This window comes from Artemia franciscana, chromosome 17 (assembly GCF_032884065.1).
Source record: "Artemia franciscana chromosome 17, ASM3288406v1, whole genome shotgun sequence".
Classification (NCBI taxonomy): domain Eukaryota; kingdom Metazoa; phylum Arthropoda; class Branchiopoda; order Anostraca; family Artemiidae; genus Artemia; species Artemia franciscana.
In genome coordinates this window covers 35,309,152-35,321,434 of record NC_088879.1, presented here as the reverse complement: position 1 = coordinate 35,321,434, position 12,283 = coordinate 35,309,152, and the positions used below count along the sequence as shown (strand labels likewise).

Genomic DNA, 12,283 nt, shown 5'->3' with positions numbered 1-12,283 from the left:
TTTTTGAGGATGAACATTTTCAAGAAGTTAAGAAAGGAATTTGATATATTCATTAACAGAAATGGAGAAGCTGAAGTATTTGCCAATGATGCAGCCTGTCTGACCTCTCTGCTGGACTTGACACATATTGGTAATATGGAAGTAACTTGTAAGCCAAAAGAACAACTAATTCAAAAAGAAACTAGACTGGTCATTTATAATATACCCAGTTTATATACAGACAATGACATCCAAGAGGGTCTTACTGATAGTTCCCTTTTATCTTACCCTCTGAAGTCAATAACAAGACTAAAAAAAAGAAATGAAAACAATGAGTTAGTAGCAAGTAACTCTGTTCTTTGTGCATTTGAAGGAGACTATTCACCAGAAAAGTTATTTTTGTTTGGTGGAAGAGTTGCCTTTAGACTCTATGATGAAAAACCTATACAATGCAAACACTGCTTGAAACTAGGGCACACAAAAATTCTGTCCATTTGCCACTGCTGTTGTTTGTAAAAACTGTACATCAAGGGGTCACTCTGAAAGCAACTGCCATAACCCAACAAAATGTATGAACTGTGGAGGTTCACATCTTTCTGATGACAGAAATGTTTGTACTAAATACAAACAAAGAAGCCAGATTGTAAAAATAGCACAGAAGAAAAGAATACCAGTACCCATAATTGCTAATGCTATGAGGAAAGAACCTAGTCAGCCTCATATAAACTTTGTCAATACACCTTCCAGGAGACCAACTCCAGTCCAAGAGCTGAGAAGACAACCACAGCAGGCGTGGAAAAAAATTCCTGCTACCAACTTCTATGAGACCTACTCCCTATCAACTAATGAGCAACCCATAAGTCTAACTAGCCCTTCTTTCCCCAGACTTGACCACAAAGTAGGAAGAATTCCTGCAGGCGTATCCCCCTCTCAACCCAAAAGACCTACATTCTTATCTATTAGGGGTAATGGACCTCAAAGAAGCAACATCAAGCCTCCAACACCCACAATCTTAGTTGGTAATCAACTAAGAAACTTGACAAAATTTATTATTAAGAAGGAAAATATTCGATCATCAAATTATGACACACAAATGAAAAATGAACTATGTGAGAAAACACTAGAAAAGCACTTTCCAGAGTCATTGCTGAAAGAAGTTACAGATGAATTTAAGGAACTAATTGCTATTGTTGCAGCCAAAAATATTCAAGTTCCCCAATGATTAGAAAACAGCCCCCCCCCCCCCAACTAATTAACAATGTTAGTGACATAGATAAACTGATAGTGTTACAGTGGAACGCTTTTTCACTTAATAAAACAAAAATGATGGAACTTTGCTCGTATATTAATAAAGAAAAAGTGGATGTAATTTGTCTCCAAGAAACACATTTAAATAATATGAAAAAAGTGTCCATACCAGGATACAAATGCTATCGAAAAGATAGAGATTCTGGCAGAAAAGGAGGTGGAGTGCTCATTTTTATAGCTGATAAAATAGTTCACTATCCATTACCATTAAAGCAACATGACCACGAAATAGATGTGGTAGGAGTATCAATCACTTTAAGCTCAGGAGACACTTTAATAATTAAATCTATGTATAACCCAAAGGGGGATACTGATATATATAATATTTTATCAACAGAAGCAGAGGGTCACAACTCGTTTATTTTTGGTGACCTAAATGCTCATAGCACTCATTGGGAAGATATTGAACAACCAAACCGAGCTGGGAAAAATGTTGAAAGATTACTGTTAGAAAATAATTATATAGCAGTTCTAACACCATATAATTTGCCAACTTATTATAATATAAAAAATAAAAAAATTTCGACCATCGATATTCAACTAGGTCCTGCTGCTGCTGTTGACCAGGTCTCAATAAGTAGAGTAACAGATCTACAAAGTGACCACTGCGCTATTAAGACTACAATCTCTAATATGTCCCACCAAACTAAACCTGGAAAAAGGAAGTTTATCAACAAGAAAGGTAATTGGCCAATGTTCAAGCAAATCCTGCAAGAAGCCAATTATAATTTACTTGAAGATTTTTCCCAAATTGATGATAAAGTAAAAATACTTAACAAAATTATGATGGACGCTGCTCACAAAGCAATTCCCAAGACAAGCCCCAATATTTGGACTCCAACTGGCAATAAGAGAATTAAAAATGGGTGGAATGAACTATGCTCTACTGCAGTGGAAGCTAAGAATGTAGCAAAAAAGGCATTTCAAAGACATCCATCAATGAGCACTGCAATTGAATATAAACGTAGCTCAGCAAAAGTAAAAAAAACATGTTTACAGGCCAAAAGAGAGGCATGGGAAAAATTTATGACTAGTATAGATCATCAAACTGCAGTATCTAAGATTCACCAATACGTAAGCAAGATGAATGGCAAGAGAATGACACTTGATGATCGGAAATATGAAATAAAACACCAGGGTCAACTAATAACTTCTGATTTCCTAAAAGCTGATATTTTTGCAAACACATTCATGAAAAAACCTCTAGACACTGTTTTGCCAAATCCACCTGTATGTGTCCTCCCTTCTGTAGCACAACATAAGAAGTCGTTAATGTTACCCTTTTCTTTATCTGAGTTACAGACAGCTATTGAAAGATGCAACTTAAATTCAGCCCCAGGATATGATGAGATACACATCAAATGGTTGATTGAAACACCTGACATTTTTTGAGCTAAGCTCCTGGAAGTATGTAACAACGCATGGAGAGAAGGGAAATTTCCTACCCCCTGGAAAATTGCACTTATTTACCCAATCCTCAAGCCTGGAAAACCACCAGAAGATCCTGTATCTTACAGACCAATATCAGTTCTCCCCACAATCAGCAAAATATTTGAGAGAATGATTTTAAGGAGATTAGAATGGTTTGCAGAGGTAAATCAAATAATACCCCAATCTCAGACAGGTTTTAGAAAGAGTCATAGTGCAATGGACAACATAACTAGAATAGAAACAGATATGACAGATGCTTTACAGGAGGGCGAAGTTGGTATTGCTGTATTGTTTGATTGGACAGATGCATATGGGAATGTAAAACGTAAAAAGTTACAAGAAATTATGCATAATAAAAATTTTCCACCTCTGGTGATCTCAATTATAATGGATTTATTATGTGATCGTTCCTTTCAAGTACAGATTAATGAAATACTGTCTGTAAGAAAACAAGTTGAAGATGGTCTCCCACAAGGAACTGTCATAAGCCCTCTTTTATTTACACTATATATTTCTGAACTAAAACTTAGAAGCCAGTCAAAACATGGAGAATTTGCTGACGATCTCCTTGTGTGGAACAGACATAAGAACATAACTTTACTCCAAAACATCATTCAGGAAGATATATATGATGTGTGCCTGTTTTCTAAAGCCTTTGGACTGCCCATTTCTATACCAAAAACAAAAGCAATTGTGTTCCATAAACGACAAGTAATCCTTCCGAAACCCTTAAGGATAGAGGAGAGTGAGATAGTCTATGAGCCGTCAGTTTGGCTACTGGGCATGATTCTTGATTCTCGTTTAAAATGGCAACCATATTTAATGATGTTAAGAATGACAATTTTAAAACGGCTAACCATCCTCAAACGACTTGCAGGATCTAAATGGGGATCTTCACCAAAGTTGATTATTGACTTTTACAAAATGTATATTCGGTCTAAATTGGAATATGGCATACAATTTCTTACAAATATCCCGGTTACCTTGTTCAATACCCTTGAGACACTCCAAAATTCAGCCATCAGAATTGCTTTGGGGCTCCACAAACATACTGCAGTGGTTAAGCTCAAAGAACTTTCTGGACTACCTGCTCTGAAAGACAGGGCTACTATGCAGAGAAACTGCTATTTCACAAAAATACAAACATATGGCAAAATCCATGCAGTTTTTCCCTCCACTTTTGGAAATCCTGCTAAGCCCCAACACCTACTATCTTCTTTTAGCCAGTATCTAAAAGATTACCCAAATTGGAAAAATGAACAGGCGGATAGTTACCCTTTTCCAAAATCTCCACCATGGGAAATGGTGGCTCCTGATTGTCATCTTCAGTTAGTTTCTAAAGACAAGTCACATTATTCAGATCAGTATGTCTGTCAACTCTTTGCTAATAAGATATCCTCACACTTTCCTGAACATATTCTAGCTTTCACGGATGGTTCAGTAAAAGGATCAAGAGCAGGAGCAGGTGTGTGTATTCCTCATGTTTCCTTGAATATATCAGCAACTCTTCCATCCCACACTTCAATTCTGTCAGCAGAGTTATTTGCTATACATAAAGCACTTGAAACTATGGCCAGACTAAACCTTTCGTCAAAGAATGTGTCAATCCTTACAGATTCAAATTCTGCAATTCAATTAATAAGAAAAATTAATTATGAGGCTGCTGATTCAGATTTAAAATTAATAAGAGATGATCTACAAAGATTAAATAAATGGGGTATTTTTGTTTGCTTCCAGCATATTCCTAGTCATAAAGGACTGATTCATAACGTGACTGCTGATAGGCTAGCAAATGAAGCAGCAAATATTGACCCCCAGCCAGAATCAAAATTGGGGAACCTACGAGATATTATGAAACGCCGTGGACAAATAAAGTGTCTACCATTTCGAAATTCCCCATTTCGTTCTAGAGAAGACACAGTGTGGTACTATAGACTGAAATCAGGATATCTTTTTCTGAATTCTGTCCGATTTCAATGGAATTTGTATCATTCTCCACTATGCAGGTGGTGTTTAACAACAGAGGAAACTCCCCAACACATATTTTTTGATTACCATATACTTGCACCCAAAACTAATAAGATTAAGATAATTTGTAAAAAACTGAAGATTGAAGAAATGTTTAACTCCATCATTAGTTTCCAACTACCTCCTAATACTGAAAGGCTGATCTATAGGATGATGATCCAAATTATGAAAAAGACAATGGAAAACGAGCTAATTTAGTAATGAAGATCTACTGTGCAGAAGAGAGCGAGAGTGAGTAGGAAGAGCCGTATTGGTACCGGCCGGCCTCTTGGCCTTAAACTGCTGGGGACAGGTAGCTCAAGTACTCGCACTTCCCACAAACCAAACAGAAGAGAAGAGAGAATGAAAAAGAAGGATTGCTAGTGCCATCTTGAAGTCAAAGGGGTGAAAGGACTGTATGCAGTCTGTATACCCTCATACAAATTATGGAATGGAATGGAGCAAAGTTGTGAAGCTGAAAACAATTTTGTTGTACGCCATTCAACAGAAGATCTATTTTGCAAGATTTCACTTTTATAACACATATTTTGAAGGTTGCAGCCCTCTAGAGGGAGAAGGGGTAGAGATAGGTACTTCAAAGTACCTTCCAAGGACATACTTTAGCCTGTAGATGCATCCCTGAAAGTTTCATTTTCCTAACATAACCCCTTTCTGAGATAGCAAGAAGTCAATCAACTAGAATTTTACCAAATGATTTTCTTTCAAGTAAAATTGATCTACCCTGAATAGGGTGATAATCCTGTCTTCAAGCAATCATCACATTAAAGCTGCAAACCCATTGTTAACATCACAATGCAAATAAGCTGAAATTGCTATAATTGACGAAGTATCAGTGCAATATTAGTATTTTAACCATGGTCTATCTCCTTTAGAATCATGTTTGAGTAACCTGATCTGAGCTATCTCTTCTAATCAGGACAGGGTTTTAAACTAATTTCCCAGGGATGAAAAATATGGTAGCTTTTCCATTAACTACATATATTTAACTATATTGTGTGTCATACACAAATTTATTTTTAAGCTTTTTGATCTAAAGGATTTTTTTTTAAACTTGCTCAACTATCAGAGACAGCACCTTACCCATTCTTGAAATTATACTAAACTAATCTGATAAATTCTAGTAGGATCCAATTTGGTGATATTTTGCTATGTACATTTATTCCATCTTTCATTTAAATTAAACAAAAAAAAACAAGTTTTTTCAACTGAAAGTAAGGAGTGACATTAAAACTTAAAACAAACAGAAATTACTTTGTATATGAAAGAGGCTGCTTCCTCATCAATGCCCCACTCTTTAGGCTAGAGTTTGTAACAAACTTTAGCGTAAAGAGCGGGGCGTTGATGAGGAAGCAGCCCCATTCATATACAAAGTATTTTCTGTTGGTTTTAAGTTTTAATGTCGCTCCTTACTTTCAGTTGAAACAATTTTTTTTTTTATTTAATATCTGAACGTTTTCTAGTCAATGCATGTTTCGATTTTAGCTCTCCGCAGAGGAATAATTAAAATGAAATTTGTATATTTTCTTATGCAAATGATTGAGGTATTAGGAGGAGGTGAGCCCCTCATATGGGTAATAATTCCTGTTTGTTTTAAGTTTTAATGCTGCTCCTTACTTCCAGCTGAAAAAAACTTTTTCATATATTTTTTATTGTTTTTTTTAAGTAATGCTAGTAAATCCTGCACTCCCTTCATGGAAATTATCTTCCCCCATGACAAATTCCTCAATGGAAAGCTCCCCCAGCATATCCCCCTCTTCTTGACCCCTCCCCCAACCAAAAAATCCTCCTGAAAACGCCTGTACACTTCCCAATAACCATTACTATATGTAAGCACTGGTCAAAGTTTGTAACTTGTAGCCCCTCCCACAGGGACTGTGGGGGAGTAAGTCATCCCCAAAGACATAGTTATAAGGTTTTTCGACTACGCTGAATAAAATGGCTATCTCAGAATTTTGATCTGTTGACTTTGGGAGAATAATTAGCATAGGAGGGGGCCTAGGTGCCCTCAAATTTTTTGGTCACTTTAAAAGGGCACTAGAGCTTTTTATTTCCGTTAGAATGAGCCCTCTCGTAACATTCTAGGACAACTGGGTTGATACAATCACCCCTGGAGAAAAAAAAACAAATAAACAGGCATCTGTGATCTGCCTTCTGGCAAAAAACACAAAATTCCACATTTTTGTAGATAGGAGCTTGTAACTTCTACATTTGAATCTGATGGTGTAATTTTTGTTAAGATTCTATGACTTTTAGGGGGTGTTTCCCCCTAGTTTCTAAAATAAGGCAAATTTTCTCAGGCTTGTAACTTTTGATAGGTAAGACTAAACTTGATGAAACTTATATATTTGAAATCAGCATTAAAATGCGATTCTTTTGATGTAGCTATTGGTATCAAAATTCCATTTTTTGAGTTTTGGTTACTATTGAGCTGGGTTGCTCCTTACTACAGTTTGTTACCACAAACTGTTTGATTTGATACTCCTTTCACCAACTTCAGCAAATCAACAAAAATTTTCTACTTTTTGTGTATAGACCCCCTCCTCTTTCCCTATTTGACCTAAGGTCAATGAAAAAAACTTTAAAAGCCTTAGCCTTTTTGACCTAGGGTCATAGTCTCAGAATCTCAATCAAACAGATGGATGGAGAAATAGAAATTGCAATGTCTGTGTTATCTATAGTTAACACGTTTGATCCCAGAAAAGATTTAACAAATTTTATCATTGTCACATCAAATTTAGCATGCTGATGAGCCTGATATTTGCCTTGTAGTGTCCTTTTTCAAATAATATGTATCAAAAATAAAAAAAAGTTTTATTTTTGCTGTTTAAGATGTTTATGACTTTACAGAATGTTATATTTGAGTATGGGTGTGTGCTAGGATTAACAATGCTTATGACAGCAAAGGTCCTTCCATTTGTGGCACCACAGAGTGTTGAATCCCTGACCCTAAACTCCTGAGTCAACTGTCATATTTGACATATGTGAAAAAATGTATTTAATTTTTTTTTTTTTGCTCGTAAAGGTGTAGTTGAAAGTAGTCAGAGCCTTGGGGTGTGAATCCCCTTATTTGTCCTGTTGGAAGGAGGCTAGTACTGTACTTCAATTTTCATAGTTTCTTGTTAATCTTATAATCTCAACTTTTGCAATTTTCTTGTTTCTTTACCACTTCAATGGTATTCTATGAACCTGTTCTTGTTCTTTGTAATATGCCTTTACTTTATTTGGGATATATGTAGGCTTCTCTTTGATACTTTACAATTTTGCATGTAGCTTATTCTAAATGTTGTCAAGTCTCTTAAGTCCCTTATACCTGATGCTTTCCCTACTGTTTTTAGTTGGTAAAAAAAAAATCCAAAGAAAGTTTTCATTGAAAAGAGCCCAAAAGTGAGATTGAATTTATCAAAGCTTGGAGGTTTGCCCCTTCAGTCTGTTGAAAGAAAACAGATTCATAATTGAAGCTTTGTTCATTTCAGTCTTAATAGTGACCTACATTTGTGACAATTCATTAAATGATTGTAAGGGGATACTTCTATTTATTTATTTGTCTTGTTTGAATTCCAAATGATTTTTTTTTAATTCTTTAAATTGATATACATTCCTTACAAATTAATTAGTTGCACCACAGTTCCATTTGCAATTTTTGACCTACTTTGTAACCCTTGGTCTCAAAATTGCATATAAATTTATTGAAGCTAGGGAACCTAGAACTCCTGTCTGCTTGAAGAAAAGGGATGGATGTAAGTTGGTTTAATTACACTAAAGTCCTAGGGCCATTGCAATTAAAATAAAACAATAAAGATTAACTATAAAATACTTGACATTACATAAGCATAACAGTCACAAAGAAAATCCATTCACAAAATTTTACTTTTGTGCTCAGTTGCCAACCTGAGCAATTGCCTAAATTTTTAAACCTTGCAAAACCTTCACCAGCCATCTCTCATGACCCACACTCTTGTCTATACATCAACAATTCATTGAAAAGGAACAACTACCCTACTGTCATTTCTTAATTTGTATTCATGTTTAATAAGTTTAAAAGAAAGCTTATATGGCTAAGTCAGAAGCCCAGTAAAGGACAAGGTGATCCTTTAGCCAGGAAGTGCAATAGGAAGCTAGGGGTCAGCCATCCTGTGCTTTTGCATGCCCTTCCTGCTTACTGTCCCCACATTTCTTTAGGTAACTTTTTAAAGTTGGGCCAATTCTAGCTGAACTATCAGAGTCACATCACTGATCCCTGTCCCAAACCAAATAATCTGGTAATTCCAGGAATTAAACCTGTGCCCTTTGGACAAAGGATTCTCAAGCTAGAGAGCCAGCCACTTAGGAAGGAACACAAGTGTGACCACAGAACAACAATTGTTTGAAAAAAGAAAATATTTAAAAAAACTCAAGTCATAGTTGCTGCCCATAAACAATATGCATTTTATTTAGACAAATTAAATTTAAGACAGGTATCAACAAAACTCCATCAGGAATTGTATTTACTTAAGATACAATAAGCAATATGAAAGCTTAGTTTTGTGATATTCTGGTCTTGAAATAATACAAAATAAGAAAAATTATATGTTCTATTTGTTTTCCACAAGCTCATTTGAGACTGCAATGTGCCCATGGTGCACTTATAATATCTCTAAAATGCTTTAAACAGAAGGATTTGTAAAGACAATTGTTCTGATCAGCAAGAAAAGTACTAACATAATTCTCTAAACTTGGAACTTTTTAAGACAACTTTTTAGCAAAGCAAATGCAAAACAAAAGAATTCAGCTAAAAGTGGTAAAATATACAACAAATCTAATTGGTCTAAATAATCAAGGCCTATAAACACAACTGCCTTCTAATCTCAATTCTTTGTGTTTCTGATTCTTAGCAGCAGCTTTGTAATGGAAAATCTCAGTTTTATTAGCCTACTAGACATGGTCTAAATGGTTCTGGAGACATTGACATTTTATTTTCTCTAGATATATATTTAGTGCAGCAGTGCATATGCACTATGTTACAAATCTAATGATCACCCAATTTGCATGACCACTAGATTTCAAAGGCCAGAGAAAATTCGATCCTTGAATCTAGTCATGACCTTTGATCTTGATTGCCATCATAAGAAAGTCATGGGCCTTACTTATTGTTAGACATAGGCCTACCAAAGACTATAGTAAATGCTAGATATACCCAGTGTCTCACCTAAGCTATCCAAAATCAAAGTCTTGACAATTATGCATGCATTATCTGCAAGAAAAAAAATTGCTCCTCCATCAGACAGAGAAAAAGAATATCCAGTACTTAAATTTGCAGTAGTAGCAAAGTGATTAGGAGCTACATAGAGAGCTATTTTCAATCTGATGGTTGATTTCTGTTTCTTCCCCTACTACTGAGTTGCTGTTGAGTAGGGATTTGAGCTTCAAAGAACAAATGACGAAAACAGTTTTCGGACTGAGTATTCAGAATTAACCCTGCATCCAGATGCAGCATTCTTTGTAAAATAAGATTTCGGACACGGTCAAGGACTGTAGTGTTTAGCTAGTATTTGTCAGTTATCAATGCTATCTATGGGTGCGTTTCTTTACTTCTCCGATTATTAATCTGATTAATCCAAGCGTTTCTTTAGACACATATGACGTCAGAGGTTAGTCGGATTATCCCCACAAACGCTCAAGATTACTTGTCCGTGGGCTGGCACTTTATAACCCCCAAATAAAAAGATTATTTGAGGATTGTGACGTCAATGCTATATATTTTTTTAAATGGATAAACATGTGAAATCGTTAAGTCTAGAGAAAAGACAAGGAAACTGTAAATAATAAAAATAATCTTAGCTTTTCAGTGACCTGTAAGTAATATTATGCATATTCCTTAGTATCTAAAGGGTTTTTGGTGTTCTAGGCCTGTCTTGCATAGGCTAAGCTTCATAAGGAGTCAGAAGAAAAGTTTTTTGTTATTAAAAAGGTTGATTCTTAGGGAGGCAGCTATCACTTTGGTGAGTTAGTCAAATGTTATTATATCAAACAGGTCTAGTTTCTAAACCATCCTATAATTATTAGTTGGAAAAAATTTAGAATGATTAGGCCAATACCTATAGCCTTTTATATAGTCTATATTTGTTGAGACTGCTATTTAAACTGGATTTTTAAGATACAGTAGGGGTAAAATTTTACTTTAGCTACTTTTGGCTATCTTTGAAAGAGGTTAGGCTAGGAAAATGAAACTTTCAGGGATGTGTCTACAGGCTAAAGTATTTCCCAGGAAGGTATTTTGAAGTACCTACTTCTACTTCTTTTCCCTCTAAAGGGTCCTGAAATTTTTGGGTGCCTTATTTTTTTGGTTATCAGTTTCTTTTTCTCTGGCCTTAGTTCTTAATTATTCTGGCCTTAGACAACTCCTGTTGATTGAGCAGAACTTTAAGCCATAACACTGTTTTTTCTAATTCTAAAAATAATCTTTTATGCCACCTCATTATAGGTTAAATATATGGCTTATATTATTTATTCTCCATGAATTTTTGTTTTATTTGATTTCATTGATGTCAGTTGCTTTCTGTTAAAAATATATTTATTTTTTTACATCAAGCTTCTTCTTTTGTGAAAAAATTTGAACTGTTTTTCTTTTTATATATTGTATAAAATGTAAAGGAATACCTGGCCCTTCATTTCACAGATTCAACTGAAAGTATTAGAGGCATCTTACATCAAAATTCATTTGACACATTTTAATGTTTTTTTTTTTTAGATGACATAGGACACCATTAAAGTTTTGCATTTGCTTTGCTAAAAATTGTCTTAAAAAGTGCCAAGTTTAGAGAGTTATGTTAATATTTTTCTTGCTGATGAGTATAATTTTTTTTTAAATTCCTTCTGTTTAAAGAATTTTAGAGAGATTCTGAGCCAACCATGGGTATATTGTTGTTACAAATGATTTTTCTCAAATGGGGTTGTGGAAAACAAGTAGAACATATAATTTCTCTTTTTTTATTATTTCAAAACCAGAATATCACAAAACTAAGCATTAATATTGCTGATTGTACCTTAAGTAACAACAATCCCTGATGGAGTTTTGTTGATACCTGTTTAAAAATTTATTTGTCTTAATGAAATACATATTGTTTGTGGGACAGCAATGAGCAACTATGACTTGAGTTATTTTTTTTTTCAATATTTTCTTTTTTCCAAATAATTTTTGTTCTCTGGTGACATTTGTATTCCTTCCTAAGTGGCTGGCACTCTAGGTTGAGAATCCTTTATCCAAAGGGCACAGGTTTAATTTCTGGCATTAGCAGTTTATTTGGTTTGGGACGAACGTCAGTGATGTAACTCTGTAAGTTCAGCCAGAATTGGCCCAAACTTAACAGGTTACCTAGAGAAATCTGGGGTCAGTAAGCAGGAAGGACATGCAAAAGCATAGGATGACTGGCTCCTAGCTTCCTATTGCACTTCCTGTCTAAAGGATTACCTGGTCCTTTACTAGGCTTCTGACTTAGCCATAGGAGCTTTCTTTTAAACCCATTAAATATAAGTACAAAGGAAGAAATGTCAGTAAGGT

General features: G+C 35.0%; 3 protein-coding genes across 4 annotated transcripts in view; all 3 read left to right on the top strand.

Annotated features, from left to right (window-relative positions):
• Positions 1 to 12,283, top strand: part of LOC136038185 (nitric oxide-associated protein 1-like) — a 60,832-nt gene that overhangs the window by 8,433 nt on the left and 40,116 nt on the right. The gene's annotated exons all lie outside the window — the stretch shown is intronic.
• Positions 1,303 to 2,679, top strand: LOC136037551 (uncharacterized). Its single transcript, XM_065720274.1, has one exon. The coding sequence runs from the start codon at positions 1,303 to 1,305 to the stop codon at positions 2,677 to 2,679; it is 1,377 nt and encodes a 458-aa protein (XP_065576346.1).
• Positions 2,848 to 4,944, top strand: LOC136037550 (uncharacterized). Its single transcript, XM_065720273.1, has one exon. The coding sequence runs from the start codon at positions 2,848 to 2,850 to the stop codon at positions 4,942 to 4,944; it is 2,097 nt and encodes a 698-aa protein (XP_065576345.1).

Bases quoted from the DNA above. Each gene is read 5' to 3' on its own strand.
- LOC136037551 (XM_065720274.1), top strand. From the start codon at position 1,303: ATGATGGAACTTTGCTCGTATATTAATAAAGAAAAAGTGGATGTAATT.
- LOC136037550 (XM_065720273.1), top strand. From the start codon at position 2,848: ATGATTTTAAGGAGATTAGAATGGTTTGCAGAGGTAAATCAAATAATA.